The sequence below is a fragment of the Ovis aries genome, chromosome 2 (genome assembly GCF_016772045.2).
Source record: "Ovis aries strain OAR_USU_Benz2616 breed Rambouillet chromosome 2, ARS-UI_Ramb_v3.0, whole genome shotgun sequence".
NCBI lineage: Eukaryota > Metazoa > Chordata > Mammalia > Artiodactyla > Bovidae > Ovis > Ovis aries.
The window spans coordinates 205,052,733-205,069,359 of NC_056055.1; the positions used below are offsets into that span (position 1 = coordinate 205,052,733).

Genomic DNA, 16,627 nt, shown 5'->3' on the forward strand with positions numbered 1-16,627 from the left:
GTTCCAACAACACAAGAGAAGACTCTGCACATGATCGTCATCAGATGGTCAACACCAAAATCAGATTGATTATATTCTTTGCAGCCAAAGATGGAGAAGTTCTGTACAGTTAGCAAAAACAAGACTGGGAGCTGACTGTGGATCATTTATTGCCAAATTCAGACTTAAATTGAAGAAAGTAGGAAAAGCACTAGACCATTCAGGTATGACCTAAATCAAATCCCTTATGATTATACAGTGGAAGTGAGAAATAGATTCCAGGGATTAGATCTGATAGACAGAGTGCCTGAAGAACTATGGACAGAGTTTCATGACATTGTACAAGAGGCAGTGATCAAGACCATCCCCAAGAAAAAGAAATGCAAAAAGGTCAAATGGTTGTCTGACGAGGCCTTATAAATTGCTGAGAAAAGAAGAGAAGGGAAAGGCAAAGGAGGAAAGGAGAGATATACCCATTTGAATGTAGAGTTCCACAGAATAGCAAGGAGAGATAAGAATGTCTTCCTCAGTGATCAATGCAAAGAAATAGAGGAAAACAATAGAATGGGAGAGATTAGAGATCTCTTAAAAAAATAATAGAGATACCAAGGGAATTTTTCATGCAAAGATGGGCACAATAAAGGACAGAAACAGTATGGACCTAAGAGAAGCAGAAGATACTAAGAAGAGGTGGCAAGAATACACAGAACAGCTATACAAAAAAGATCTTCACGACCCAGATAATTACGATGGTGTGATCACCCACCTAGAGCTGGACATCCTGGAATGAGAAGTCAGGTGGGCCTTAGGAAGCATCACTATGAACAAAGCTAGTAGAGGTGATGGAATTTCAGTTAAGCTATTTCAAATCCTAAAAGATGATGCTGTGAAAATGCTGCACTCAACATGCCAGCAAATTTGGAAAACTCACCAGGACTGGAAAAGGTCAGTTTCCATTCCAATCCCAAAGAAAGGCAATGCCAAAGAATGCTCAAACTACCGCACAATTGTACCCATCTCAGGCTAGCAAAGTAATGTTCAAAATTCTCCAAGCCAGGCCTCAACAGTACATGAACCGTAAACTTCCAGATGTTCAAGCTGGATTTAGAAAAGGCAGAGGAGCCAGAGATCAAATTGGCAACATCCATTGGATCATAGGAAAAGTGAGAGTTCCAGAAAAAGATCTACTTCTGCTTTATTGACTATGCCAAAGCCTTTGAGTGTGTGGCTCACAACAAACTGGAAACTTCTTGAAGAGATGGGAATACCAGACCACCTGACCTGCCTCCTGAGAAATCTGTGTGCAGGTCAAGAAGCAACAGAGAGAACTGGACATGGAACAACAGACTCGTTCCTGATCAGGAAAGGAGTACGTCAAGGCTGTATATTGTCACTCTATTTTACTTACATGCAGAGTACTTCATGAGAAATGCCAGGCTGGATGAAGCACAAGCTGGAATCAAGATTGTCGGGAGAAATATCAATAACCTCAGATATGCAGATAACACCACCATTATGGCAGAAAGGGAAGAAGAACTAAAGAGCCTCTTGATGAAAGTGAAAGGAGAGTGAAAATATTGACTTAAAACTCAATATTCAGAAAACTAATATCATGGCATCTGGTCCCATCATCAAGGCAAATAGATGAGGAAACAATGAGAACAGTGAGAGACTTTATTTTTGGAGGGCTCCAACATCACTGCAGATGGTTACTGCAGCCATGAAATTAAAAGACACTTGCTCCTTGGAAGAAGTTCCGACCAATCTAGATAGCGTATTAAAAATCAGAGATATTACTTTGCTAACAAAGGTTCATGTAGTCAAAGCTATGGTTTTTCCAGTAGTTATGTATGATTGTGAGAGTTGGACTATAAAGAAAGCTGAGTGCTGAAGAATTGAGGCTTTTGAACTGTGGTATTGGAGAAGACTTGAGTGTCACTTGGACTGCAAGGGGATCCAACCAGTCCATCCTAAAGGAAGTCAGTCCTGCATATTCATTGGAAGGACTGATGCTGAAGCTGAAACTCCAATACTTTGGCCACCTGAAGCAAGGAATTGATTCACTTGAAAAACCCTGATGCTGGGAAAGATTGAAAGTGGGAAGAGAAGGGGACAACAGAGCATGAGATGGTTGGATGGCATCACCGATTCAATGGACATAATTTTGAGTAAACTCCGGGAGTTGGTGATGGACAGGGAGGCCTGGCGTGCTGCAGTCCATGGGGTTGCAAAGAGTCGGACATGACTGAACTGAACTGAACTGACTGTGTGCCCAGCAACAACATTGTGTATCATGAGAAGGAGGGAGTTGGAACATTGAGATGATAAACTTCACATGAAAAGCAGTATAATATTTGAAGAAGTTAAAAGATGGATAAGTAAACTGGAATCATATAGAATGCTCTGAATGCTGCTAAATGACTTTAACTTGATTAAGGAGCAAATAGATTTCAACAGTGGTATAAATGTGAAGAATTATTATGGCATTGATGTATCACATGGATGTAAAAATTGATATAATGGCAGCTAGAAGCCCCAGAAGGAGGGCATTACAGTAATCCAGGCATGAGCAGGAGAATGGAGAAGAGACAGATCCAGGAAAAAAAGTTAGTTGCATAGTATTTAGACATTTTTACTAAAGTAATGACTACTGTTAATTTGCTAAAGTACTATATACTGAGAATATGGCATATCTTTCACATAATGATCTGAACGCTTTCTAGATAATCAAATTTTCTCTAAACTTTAGTAATGCTTAAGTTAAACTTCTGTTTGACAAGTTAGATAATCTTGAGATTATAATTTAATGGATCAAATTCTTTTTTTTCTTATGAAAAGGATTTACATTAAAAAAGTACAGAAATTTCCTGACTATAGAGTTCCTACAGACCCCAAAATTGACAGGAAGATAATCCGAATGGAGCAGGAGAAAGCCTTTAACTTGCTAAAAAAGAACTTGGTAGATGCTGGTGGTGTTCTTAGGTAGGACGTTTACATTGTTCTTGTATTTACAAGTTACTTTGCTTCTTTTGCAAGAATTCTGTCTATAAGAGAAATTATATTATGTTTTCCAATTATTCCATTAAGAAATGGTTTCTAAAAGGTAGATGTTTTATTAGTAGCTTCCTAGGTATTAAACTGATTTGCCATGTATAAGCCATTGAGTTTATCAACCACATGTGGATAATTTTGACCAAAGAATTCTGTATACCATATGGAAGTTTTTTCCCAACATGATAAATTCATATTTGGAAACACGTTTTATTATATATTTAGTACTTTGTTACAACCTAATTTGCTATAGCCCACCAGGCTTCTCTGTCCATGGCATTTCCCTGGCAATAATAGTGGAGTGGGTCACCATTTCCTTCTCTGTTGGCTCTTCTTGACCCAGGGATCAAACCCACATCTCCTGCATTGGCAGGCAGATTCTTTACCACTGAAGTACTTGGGAAGCACTTAATATGATATTATTATATATAATTTTTCAAAAAAATATTCTTCTGATGAGTATTAACATAAATATATGATTCTTTTTCTAGTAATATGATTTTAAATATTTTCTCTCATTAGGTGGTATGTACAGTTACCTACGCAGCAAGCTCATCAGTATCATGAATTAGAGACTCCCTGCCTCCCTTTATCGTCTTCCTCCTTTCCCATATCTTCTCTTGAAGAAGAGGAAGCTGCAATTAGAGATGAGAACTGTACATTGCCCTCACGTCTACATCCTCAAGTAGCACATAAAATTCAAGAATTAGTATCACAGGGAATAGAACAAGTGTATGCAGTTAGGAAACAGCTAAGGTACAGTAGAAACAAATTGTTCTTTTATGTTTTTCACTTTTGTTTGTTGGTTTAAGTAATACACTTAACATTGTAGATATACTCCAGGATATATGCTGTCAGAATATATAGGGAATATAGTTTATTAAATTATTAAAATAATATTATTTATGAATTGATCACTTTTAGCAGATGCTTTGCAAGCCATGAGTAATGATTTGAATTGCTCATTTTAGATAGTCCATGTTCAGATTTGGGAAATTAGACTATTTTTAAATGATATATATATATTGAATTATATACTAAATACCTTTATAGAAAGAAAATTTTTAGAAAAGATTTTAAAACATTGGCCAAGATATTTGTTTTAACCCATTTGAAATGTGCAGTTAAATTTTATTGAAACAAAAGAATATGAGCAGTTTTTTGTCTAATGAAATTTTATATGTAGTACTCTGTGTGTGCATGCTAAGTCACTTCAGTTGTGTTCAACTCTTTGTGACCCTGTGGACTGCAGCCTGCCAGGCTCCTCTGTCCATGGCGTTCTCCAGGCAAGAAGACTGGAGTGGGTTGCCATGCACTCCTCCAGGGGATCTTCCCCACACAGGGATCAAACCCATGTCTCCTGTGACTCCTGGATTGCAGGTGGATTCTTTACTGCTTAGCCACTGGGGAAGCCCCATGTAGTACTCTGGTCTAATTTTATTGGTACTCAGGATATAATAATAATTATTATTATAAATATGAGGCAGTTACTATGTGTGTGCCAAATAGTATGCTAAGTACTTTATAGGCACAATCTCATTTATTCCTATGACTTTATAAATTTAGTGTATTTATCCTCATTCTTCAGATCAGGAAATGGAGACTTGGGATGTTTAAAGAGATACAGCTAGAAGTAAAGTGTAGGTGTACAACCTTGCTCTTCATCATGATTTCTGTTTCTTAACTGACTTTATTCCTGCTGGTAATTGTATAGTTGGATCTGAACAGCAGAATGAGTATTTCCCAGGATTATTTCCCAATGAATACGTGACTTTGGTTTAACAGATTTCTTAGACATTTTATGTTTATTTACATTGGGGCACTGTTAAAACAGAGCCAAAGTTTGGTAAGCCATCCACTAGTTTACTAAACCTAAATCTTAAGAACAAAAGTATGATACAGCTCTGCAGTATGGCCTACTGAATATAATGCACAAAGCATGTGTATATTGAATTTTATAATTTCTTTTTATATATTTACTTTTTATACCATCTTGTGACAACATTACCTTTTATTTCTATCTTCTCTTTGGTCTACTTGTAAAATTTGAACAGATTGTATTTCATATATTATCTGAAGACTTCTGAAAGCAATGAAATATGATGTTTATATGTGTAACTTTGGTATAGGTCCAGTCTGTCTTAGTTATTAGCGTCGTGTATGACTTTGGGCAAATTACTTAATTTCTATAGCCCTTAATTCCCTTTTCTGTAAAGTCAGAATGTTTATTATATTTACCTCACAAGATTATAGGATGGGTTAAAGGAGATACTAAAAGTATTCAGTGACTGACAGAGTAAGCATTCAAAGACATACTATGTTTGAACTGAAAATAGTGATTTCATTAAATTCATAAAAATATCAAAGCTCATTCTAAGATATACAGGTGTTTAACCAGTGAAAATATTACCTTTCATTTAATCTGCATGAATTCTAGGACTTAATGTGTAGGAAAAAAGTAAAAAAATATAAATTACTTATAAAGCTATAAATCATACTTTACAGAATTATATGCTAAAAGAGAACCTGTCTCACTTGAACTAAATTATTAGATTGCTAGATTGTTTATGTTTTTATTCTATTTTATATTTCCACAGAAAATTTGTGGAAAGGGAACTCTTCAAACCTGATGAAGTACCTGAAAGACATAATCTATCCTTTTTTCCAACTGTAAATGATATAAGAAATCACATCCATGAGGTACAGAAATCCTTGAAAAATGGAGATAATATATATAACTCAGAGATTATTCCAGCAACGGTATGATTACAACTGTAATTTCTTGTTTTATTACAGTAGTCTTTCTCAGCTAATGCCTGGTTGCTACTAGGCCATATAAATAACTGTGATGTAAGGAAAAATAGTGTTTTTCCCCAAAATGTAAACACTGAACTCTTAGGTGATGATTTAACTAAAATGTTTTTTATTACTCCCATAAAAAAGAAATTTAAGTGAATTTCTAGCTGTGACTATAATAACAATAGTAATCTTCACTTAAAAATCAACATATTTTATCTCCATAAAAGTATATCTTACTTATGTGACAGATATTTATTGAGTGCATACTATGTATATCTCCACCTCTTTTTAAATATGTTCAGCAAGTTTGAATAGAATAGCATAGACTTGACTGTGATGATGTTGGTTCTATATGCCCTCTGTGGATGTAAAGCTTACCTCATACTCTGATACTGTAGTTTCCCCCAGAAAAGTGGCCATTTCTACCTACTCTGAAGAGAGTAGAAACTACCCAGAAACTGCTGATAGTAATATACACAATGGTTTCCCAGAAATTACCCAGAAACTACTAATTGTAATACACACAATGATTTTGGCATTAAAATCTCAAGTAACAATATCCTTTGCTGTCTGCAGTTTTACTGTCTAGATTCAGTAACTGAATAGTTTGAGATTTTTTTATTAAGCTTGAGCTACTCTTCTTTTCTATCCAAAATGCTTAGTTATTCACTGTCCAAAATTCAGAAACTAAAACAGATTTGAGTACCGGTAGTCTTTGTCAAATTCTTGCTATCTGAACTAGGGAAGATAATTTATTTGATTAGTTAAGTATACTTATGCTTTGAGAATGTGAACAAGTGAAGAAAGTAATTATAGAATAAAGCACATTTATACTATGATTGGGTAAGATATGACAGTTGCATTGTTATTTAAAAATAGTTTTAGAGATAAATGCTTTGTTTATTTTACTGAAGTAAGTGTTCCCATTTCAGCTTCAATGGACTACAGATAGTGGGAATATTCTCAGAGAGACTGTGACAGTTACGCTTGCAGAAGGTAGGTTATCTTGAATAATTCAATTTCAAGATATAAAATCAAGCAGTGTTAAACCTGGAAGATATTTAAGATATTATCTCATCTAATTTGTCTCATCTAAGTTATGGATAAGGAAACCATGGCCCAAAGAAGCAAGAGCAACTACATTAGGATTTATCAAAAATATTTCTAGCTATTTAAATTTCCTATGTATATATCAGATTTTATTCTTTATGATTGAAATTTTGAGGCTAATGATGATTAGCATGGTTTACTCTAAAGCTAGGCTAGTTTCAGTAGTAATAACCCTAAGACACCTTGATCAGGAAACTGTTGTCCATTTTGTATGGTTTGCTTTTTCTTGTATGTTTCTTACTCCTGTGTTCTCTCAGTATTCTGGGCTTATTTCAGCCCTTTTGTTCTCTCTTCAAGAAATGTCTCTTCTCCTCTTTTGCTTGGCAAACTCCTCTTACCACTCAAATTGCAGTTTCTTTGGCTTTAGGTGCTTTCTTAACTTCCTCCCGCTATGTAAATTTGGATATTCACTCTTTTTTATTTACCTCTGCATTTAACATGCTATTCTTTGTTTATGGATATATATCTTTTATTATGATTTGGGAATTGTGTATTTTTTTTTTTTGTTGTTAAATGCAGGTACAAAGTTTATTACCAGAGACATAGCATAAAAAGTGGGACAGTACACAGAGAAACGGTTAGTTTAGTTAAGCTGGAGAGGCAAGGCAGAGATAAACACCCAGAGAGAAAGGGTGTTGGCATCTAGTTCTTAGCATAGTGGATTCTAAAAACTTAACATGTAAATAAATACTTTAAAATAAATTTATAATATGTAGAATACAGGTTTTTTAAAAAATTCTTTGGCTATGGACCTTGGAACTGCTTTGCTTATAGAATAGCTTGCAAATTTTAGACTTATTCTTTCGTTCTGTGTATATTTAATTCAGTGTGATAAATGCTAAGCATAGAAAAGTAAGTCTCTGCTTCATTGAATTTAACTTTTAGGAAGAAAAAAAGACTATAGTGTATTCTAACTAATTACTATAATGAATAGTAACAGTATTACTATGAGAGAGAGTTGACAGTATTACCATGATAGAATTGTGCCAGACTGTGTGGGAACAGTGATAGAAATATGTAACTTAGTCCAGAAAGTAGGGAAGGGACATTTGAGAAAGTGACTTTTATTTTTATTTTTTTAAATTGGAGGACAGTTGCTTTAAAACAGCAGTTAGTTTGTGCTGTAGAGCAAAGTGTATCAACTGTATGTATACACATATCCTTTGTTTTTTGGATTTCCTTCCCATTTAGGTCACCACAGAGCACTGAGTAAAGTTCCCTGTGGTATACACTAGGTTATGATTAGTTATCCATTTTATGTACAGTAGTAGAGAAAGTGACTTTTAAACTGAGAACTGAAGAATGAATAGGAATTTACTAATCAAAGGAATAGCATGTTCAAACGCTAAGCAAGGAAGAGGATACCATGTCCAAGGAACTTAATGCTTAAGTGGTCTTAAGTAGAGACAGTGCTTGGAGATAAAACTGAATAAGCATAATAGATTAGGAGGCCCTTTCACCTTCCAAGTGAAAGGTGATAGTGGTGTTGTTTGCAGTTGGTGACATTTATACAAGTATTGGGCACATTTAAGAGTTGTCTTCGGTTCAGTTCAGTCTCTCAGTCTTGTCTGACTCTTTGCAACCCCATGGACTGCAGCACACCAGGCCTTCCTGTCCATCACCAACTCCCGGAGTTTACTCATTCTCATGTCCATTGAGTTGGTGATGCCATCCAACCATCTCATCTTCTGTTGTCCCCTTCTCCTCCCGCTTCAATCTTTGCCAGCATCAGGGTCTTTTCCAATGAGTCAGCTCTTTGCATCAGGTGTGTCGTCTGCATATCTGAGGTTATTGATATTTCTCCCGACAATCTTGATTCCAGCTTGTGCTTTATCCAGTCCAGCATTTCTCATGAAGTACTCTGCATGTAAGTTGAATAAGCAGGGTGACAATGTACAGCCTTGACATACTCCTTTCCCGATTTGGAACCAGTCTGTTGTTTCATGTCCAGTTCTAACTGTAGCATCTTGACCTGCATACAGATTTCTCAGGAGGCAGGTCAGGTGGTCTGGTATCCCTGTCTCTTCAAGAATTCCACAGTTTGTTGTGATCCGCACAGTCAAAGGCTTTGGCATAGTCAATAAAGCAGAAATAGATGTTTTTCTGAACTCTCGCTTTTTCGATGATCCAACGGATGTTGGCTATTTGATCTCTGGTTCCTCTGCCTTTTCTAAATTCAGCTCGAACATCTGGAAGTTCATGGTTCATGTACTGTTGAAGCCTGGCTTGGAGAATTTTGAGCATTACTTTACTAGTGTGTAAGATGAGTGCAACTGTGTGGTAGTTTGAGCATTCTTTGGCATTGCCTTTCTTTGGGATTGGAATGGAAACTGACCTTTTCCAGTCCTGGTGAGTTTTCCAAATTTGCTGGCATGTTGAGTGCAGCATCTTCACAGCATCATCTTTCAGGATTTGAAATAGCTCAACTGGAATTCTGTCACCTCCACTAGCTTTGTTCCTAGTAATGCTTCCTAAGGCCCACTTGACTTCACATACCAGGATGTCTGGCTCTAGGTGAGTGATCACACCATCGTGACTATCTAGGTTGTGAGAATCTTATTTTTATAGTTCTTCTGTGTATTCTTGCCACCTCTTCTTAATATCTTCTACTTTTGTTAGGTCCATACCATTTCTGTCCTTTATTGAGCCCATCTTTGCATGAAATGTTCCCTTTGTATCTCTAATTTTCTTGAAGAGATCTCTAGTCTTTCCCATTCTGTTGTTTTCCTGTTTCTTTGCACTGATTGCTGAGGAAGGCTTTCTTACCTCTCCTTGCTATTCTGTGGAACTTTGCATTCAAATGGCTACATATCTCCTTCTGTCCATTACCTTTTGCTTCTCTTTTCTCAGCAATTTGTAAGGCCTCGTCAGACAACCATTTGACCTTTTTGCATTTCCTTTTTTTGGGGATGGTCTTGATCACTGCCTCGTGTACAATGTCATGAACCTCTGTCCATAGTTCTTCAGAGACTCTGTCTATCAGATCTAATCCCTGGAATCTATTTGTCACTTCCACTGTATAATTTTAAGGGATTTGATTTAGGTCATACCTGAATGGTCTAGTGGTTTTCCCTACTTTCTTCAACTTAAGTCTGAATTTGGCCATAAGGAGTTCATGATCTGAGCCACAGTCAGCTCCCAGTCTTGTTTTTGATGACTGCTAGAGCTTCTCCACCTTTGGCTGCAAAGAATATGATCAGTCTGATTTCGGTGTTGACCATCTGGTGATGTCCATGTGTAGAGTCTTCTCTTGTGTTGTTGGAAGAGGCTGTTTGCTATGACCAGTGCATTCTCTTGGAAGAACTCCATTAGTCTTTGCCCTGCTTCATTCTGTATTCCAAGGCCAAATTTGCCTGTTACTCCAGGTGTTTCTCGACTTCTTACCTTTGCATTCAGCGCAGTCAGCTAATGATCTTATTTTTGCTGACTATATAGAGCTTCTCCATCTTTGGGGCACTAAGTGCATGGGACCTTTTGAAGGAGGTCGCCATTATCTTCCTTACCTCTAGCATTGTTTGGCCTCAGGTCAAATAACAAGGAGGGAACACAGCCCTGCCCTTCAACAGAAAATTGTATTAAAGATTTACTAAGCGTGACCCTGCCCATCAGAACAAGACCCAGTTCCCTCCTTAGTCAGTCTCTCCAATCAGGAGGCTTCCATAAACCTCTTATCCTTCTCCATCAGAGGGCAGACAGACTGAAAACCATAATCACAGAAAACTAACCAATCTGATCACATGCACCACAGCCTTATCTAACTCAATGAAACTATGAACCATGCCATCTGGGGCCACCCAAGACCTTCGGGGTCATGGTGGAGAGTTCTGACAAAACGTGGTCCACTGGAGAAGGGAATGGCAAACCACTTTAGTATTCTTGCCTTGAGAACCCCATGAACAGAATGCAAAGGCAAAAAGATAGGACACTGAAAGATGAACTCCCCAGGTCAGTAGGTGCCCAATATGCTACTGGAGAAGAGTGGAGAAATGACTCCAGAAAGACAGAAGAGACGGAGCCAAAGCAAAACAACACCCAGTTGTAGAAGTGACTGGTGATGGAAGTAAAGTTTGATGCTGTGAAGAACAGTATTGCATAGGAACCTAGAATGTTAGGTCCGTGAATCAAGGCAAATTAGAAGTGGTCAAATAGGAGATGGCAAGAGTGAACATTGGCATTTTAGGAATCAGCGAACTAAAATGGACTGGAATGGGTGAATTTAACTCAGATGACCATTATATCTACTACTGTGAGCAAGAATCCTTTAGAAGAAATGGAATAGCCATCATAGTCAACAAGAGAGTCCAAAATGCAGTTCTTGGATGCAATCTCAAAAACAACAGAATGATCTCTGTTCATTTCCAAGGCAAGCCATTCAATATCACAGTAATCCAATTCTATGCCCCTTCCAATAATGCTGAAGAAGCTGAACAGTTCTATGAAGACCTCCAAGACCTTCTAGAACTAATACCCAAAGAAGATGTCCTTTTCATTATATGGGACTGGAATGCAAAAGTAGGTAGTCAAGAAATACCTAGAGTAACAGGCAAATTTGACCCTGGAGTACAGAATGAAGCAGGGCAAAGGCTAACAGCGTTTTGCCAGGAAATGTACTGATTATAGCAAACACCCTGTTGCAACAACACAAGAGAAGACTCTACACATGGACATCCCCAGAGTAATCTTAGAAACTGGTTATTGATTGAATAGGTGTGAGATGTAATGGAGTGGGAATGATCTGGGATGACTCTTGAGTTTATTCCATGAACAGCTCATTGATCGTGGCATTTACCAAGCTCAGCAACACTGGCATAAGAGTAGAATATTGGTTAGCAGAGGAGAGAAGATTCTGAGATCAAGTTTGCAGAAGCATGAGTACCAGAGTCATTTCAGTGAGGCGGACTGGGAGGAAGCCGTATTGGAATGACTTAAGAGTGAATGGGAAGTGATTGAAGAAGTGTAGATAGTGTGGACAACTTTTTCAAAAAGTTTGCTATGGTACGGGGTTGAAGGAAAGTACGTTAGGAAGGGAGAGACCTGAAGAGGTAGATAAAGAGGAAGGTATTTGCTAGCTTTGGCGATGGATAGCTCATAGCTTCTCTTTTCAAGTGAGAGTGCATCGAGTTCCATCACTTCATGGCAAATAGATGGGGAAACAGTGAGAGACTTTATTTTGGGGGGCTCCAAAATCACTGCAGATGGTGACTGCAGCCATGAAATTAACAGACGCTGGCTCCTTGGAAGAAAAGCTATGACAAACCTAGACAGTGCAGTAAAAAGCAGAGACTTTACTTTGCCAACAAAGGTCCATATAGTCAAAGCTATGGTTTTCCAGTAGTCATGTATGGATATGAGTTCAACCATAAAGAAGGCTAAGCACCAAAGAATTGATGCTTTTGAACTGTGGTTCAAAAAAGTTGGAGAAAACTCTTGAAAGTCCCTTGGACAACAAAGATCAGTCAGTCCTAAAGAAAATCAGTCCTGAATATTCATTGGAAGGACTGATGCTAAAGCTGAAGCTCCAATACTTTGGCTATCTGATGTGAAGAGCTGACTCATTAGAGAAGACTCTGATGCTGGGAAAGATTGAAGGCAAGAGGAGAAGGGGACAACAGAGGATGAGATGGTTGGATGGCATCAGAGAAGGAAAAGGCTATGCACTCCAGTATTCTGGCCTGGAGAATTCCATGGACTGTATAGTCCATGGGTTCTCAAAGAGTTGGAAATGACTGAGCATCTTTCACTTCATCTGAGAAAAGTCCCTGGAAGAATAGATGTTGTGGTCAGAGAATGGGATGTTTGAAAAAAAGATTTTACATGTGGAATAATCTAGGGCATGCTCATAGTAGTGGGAGAATGCAGCAAATTGAGGTGGGACAGTTAGAAATGAAGAAGCCTAGAAATGTGAGAGTACTGTTAATTCTCAGTAGTCCTTTGAGAAAAATTCTCTTATCCTGAATTTACAGATGAGGAAAATGAAGATTAGAAACTGTGTCAACTGGCATGTTGGCACTTAACATGTTGCCAGAGAAAAACCAGTAGTACTTAAATCCATCCTTGTCTGATAGTAGGCCATTTTTTAAAATTACTCAGTTACATGGGTGCAATATGCAGTATAGAAGCAATAAACAGTTGTTTTTTGTTTGGTAGGTTTTTTCTTGGCTGCACCATGTAGCATGTTGGTTTTTAGTTCCCTGACTAGGGATCGAACCCATGCCCCCTGTATTGGAAGCATAGATCCTTAACCACTGGACCACCAGGGAAGTCCCATTAAATAGTTAATTGATAATTTGTTTTTGATTGACTTAAAGAGATGAATATATTTGTGTTGACATATAAGAATTACATGAGGAGGACTCAAATTCCCTAAGGACAATTACCTTAAAAATTGAGATATTTAGAACAGAAAGAAATTTTTACTCCTATTCATTTATTCCAAAATGAGTTGTTGAAAGAAATTTAATACTATTATTATTGAAGACCTGCTTTATGCTAGGCATTGTCCTAGGCACTAGGGCTACCAAAGATGAATTGAGTTTTGTCTTTGTAACTGAGAAGCTCAGTAAGTGTTCCATATCTGGAGAAGTGTAAGCCCAGTATTACAGCATAAAAAATGGACTAGGTTAGAACTACAGGTATAGAATCTTTCAAGGAAAAAAAAATAATTTCTTACAACCCATCCTAGCTGTGTTGAATTAAAATTACTGGAGGTTAAATCTAGGAATTTATATTTTTTAAAAGTTTTCTTAGTGATTCTGATGAACTATGGGGTTTTAGAAATAGTAGACTGGATAACTAGATATAACTTCTTAAAGTCCTTTGACCTTATTTCCTATTCCATTTCTGATAGTAAAGGTTGTAATAAAGTGTAGCCATAATTAATAATTTATTTTTTATATAATTTAGGTAATTCACAAGGAGAATCAGTTTCCAGCAAATTGGAAACAAATCAGACAAGGAATTCTTTATCTCCAGAACCAGCCCACTTGCTCTCCTCACTTTCTTCATTTCAGCCAAAAATATTCACACACCTGCAGGTAAGTATCCAGTGTAATACCGGATTTGAGGCCCTTATCTTTCTTCTTCAGTTTCTCTTCTTTTCTTTGGGATTTTATAGAATTGTTATGGAATTATGAACATGATCTGTGATGTTTTTATCATGTATTTTCTGACTTTTTTGTGTCTTGTTTTAAGATGATAATTTAAACAATATGTTTTGGAAAAGTTTGAATTGATTATGCATGCAAGAAAATTTAGTAGTGCAGTTTTCCTTTGGTTTTTGTTTCTGTCCTCACTTAATATTTGTTAGTAACTATACTCTTAGCTTTTATTCTAAGTTTGGGTCAAAAGAACAGTACATTCAAAGCAAACAACATACACAGTAAATTCAGACATTTGATATAACTCTTTTTGGTTCAAAAGGGTTTGCAGTTACAACCAAGATTCACTTCTGATGGATCACCAGCTCTAATGTCAGTGAATAACCACCCCTCCTCCAGTCCTTCAAGACTTCTGGATTCAGTAGAAAGTGTTGTAATGAATAATAATTCTCTACTGCTTGGTCAGACTCATTGCCTTCAGACAGATTCACCTCTAACCCCAAACAGTAGTATTTCTTCTACCATGAGTAACCTTCCAGGACCAGATCAAAATCTGGTTGCAGTGGATCAGCTGGTAGAAGTTGAAGATGTTGAAGATACAGAGACTCTGGAAGGAAATGTTCATCGGATTCTATTGGGAAACGTGCAGACCATACCAATACAGATTATAGACAGCCCGCCAGTTCTTAGTAAGTTAAAATCATCTTTTTTTTTTTTTACCCTTTATGGACTATCATCAGTATTACAATATAGAAAAAAACTATTGTTCTTTATTCAGTGAGTATATAATATATAAATAAGTAAAATAAAACCAGAAGAAAGAAGTTTTGTGAGCATGAGTTTAATAGCTTGTAAACTTAATTTTTTTTCTTTATCGAGATTATTCATTCCCTAACTACTTAATTTTACATGGAGAATCTGTGGTGATGTGAAATCAGCAAGGTCATTTTTGTATACATAATCAAAAATTAGAAAAACTAAAATCTACCCAGTATAAAGGTTATCATAGAAAAATTGCAGCACGAAACAGTGGGGTGAAGTTTGCAGATGTAAAGGTTAAAAAGGATTTTGAGTTGTAAACTTACATGTTGAGTTCTATGGAAACTGAAAGGGAATTAGGAAGACTTGAGGACTTGGGTTTAATCAAGACTTTGTTACCTTCACTTTGGAATGAAACCAGTCAACATAGTAATAAACTCTGAATTCCTACCTGATGTATGCCACAAATTGTTCTGGATTTGGCATTTTTGTGAAGAGAGATTTGCAGTTTGCCTTGAAGAAAAAAAAGTCTTCTTAGAAATTATCCTTAGAACATATATTTTCCCTCCATGTATGAGATAGTTCCTTCCAGAAAAGAATCATTGTCTTTTAAATTTATTACTTTTAAGAAAATTTATCCAGAGGGCTATGGCAGTTGGCTCTAGGAAATTTAGTGGAAGAGAGGAACAAGGAATATACATGAAGTGATCCTTACAACTGCTCCATGAAATAGCCAGCGATGTTCCCATTCTGCACATGGGGAGGCCAAGCTCTGGGAGGTTTACATAATTGCCTTAAAATCACATGTAGTAAGTGACAGAGAGGACATTTGAAGCCAGATCTGTCTGCCTCCAAAGCATCTTCCCGTTCCAAGATGCTTCCTCCCTCTGTTGTGCCAGGGTATTTCTGGGAGCTCTAATTTAAATTGCCTTAAAAGAGACCCTTTTTGGATCTGAACTTGCATGATGTATCAAGTTAGATCATGATCTGAGAGACTATGTCACCTAAATATGAATTTGCAGGATTACTCAAATCTATCCTGTATTGGTTTTCTTGATATGGCATAAGCTAAACTCTAATCCATATGTGACAATCATTAAGTGTGTTCAGTGCACTTCTGACCAAGTAGAATCCCCTTAAGTTTGGTTGCCTGTAGCAACTGAAAAACTGATATTTTCCTGAGAATTGGTAGAGAAAAAAAACTGATAGATTTCTGAGAAAGAGAAAGATTTTATAGTGGGTATCCTGGGTGCCAGATGTCAGTAGTGTTGCTGGTTTGCTGCGTTTGCATTAATTTGCTCATAAGTACTTTGAAATCAGAATGGTTGTACATTCTGAAATATTTCAGATAAGCAACACCTAGCTGTGCAGCTAAGTCAGAGCCATCATTTAAGATGTGGCATATTTTCTTCTGAAGTACAGTTTCTTTATGGAGAGAACATTTTTTAAAAATATATAAACATGCATGAGAACCATATGAATGGTAACACATCAGTGATTTGTAGTACATGCTTGATGTTTGTAAAAAAGAAAAAAAATTTTTTTCAAATAATGAGAGGCGTCCTCACTTTTGGGCACACAAGTATTTAAAGACAGTTAAGTTTAACTATGAGATATTCCTCATAATTTCATCAAATTATGGACTGCTTTTTGGTCAGAGTATCTTTTGAAGAGAATAACTTTGCAGTTTTATTGGTTTCTTATTTTTTTTCCATCCTAAAGGAATTTGCTGTGAATGACCATTAAGATGTCAGAAGCACTGAGTTCTTAAATACACCAGTTTATTTTCTAAATTACTTGGTTCTAGCAAAATACTGTTTTTGTGCTTTGTT

At 36.8% G+C, this 16,627-nt stretch overlaps 1 protein-coding gene across 33 annotated transcripts in view; it reads left to right on the forward strand.

Annotated features, from left to right (window-relative positions):
* CARF (calcium responsive transcription factor) overlaps positions 1-16,627 on the forward strand; it is an 86,570-nt gene that overhangs the window by 31,321 nt on the left and 38,622 nt on the right. For 25 of the 33 annotated variants that reach the window (XR_009599388.1, XR_009599389.1, XR_009599391.1 and 22 more), the window contains 6 exons: positions 2,818-2,961; positions 3,553-3,786; positions 5,628-5,790; positions 6,762-6,825; positions 13,843-13,973; positions 14,359-14,725. Coding sequence is in view for 15 of the 33 variants with exons in the window: in XM_060410267.1 (XP_060266250.1) it covers positions 2,818-2,961; positions 3,553-3,786; positions 5,628-5,790; positions 6,762-6,825; positions 13,843-13,973; positions 14,359-14,725 (1,103 nt within the window). In the remaining 18 variants the exon portion in view is untranslated. The remainder of the gene's footprint in view (positions 1-2,817; positions 2,962-3,552; positions 3,787-5,627; positions 5,791-6,761; positions 6,826-13,842; positions 13,974-14,358; positions 14,726-16,627) is intronic. The other 8 variants (XR_009599400.1, XR_009599401.1, XR_009599399.1 and 5 more) reach the window with 1 other exon arrangement.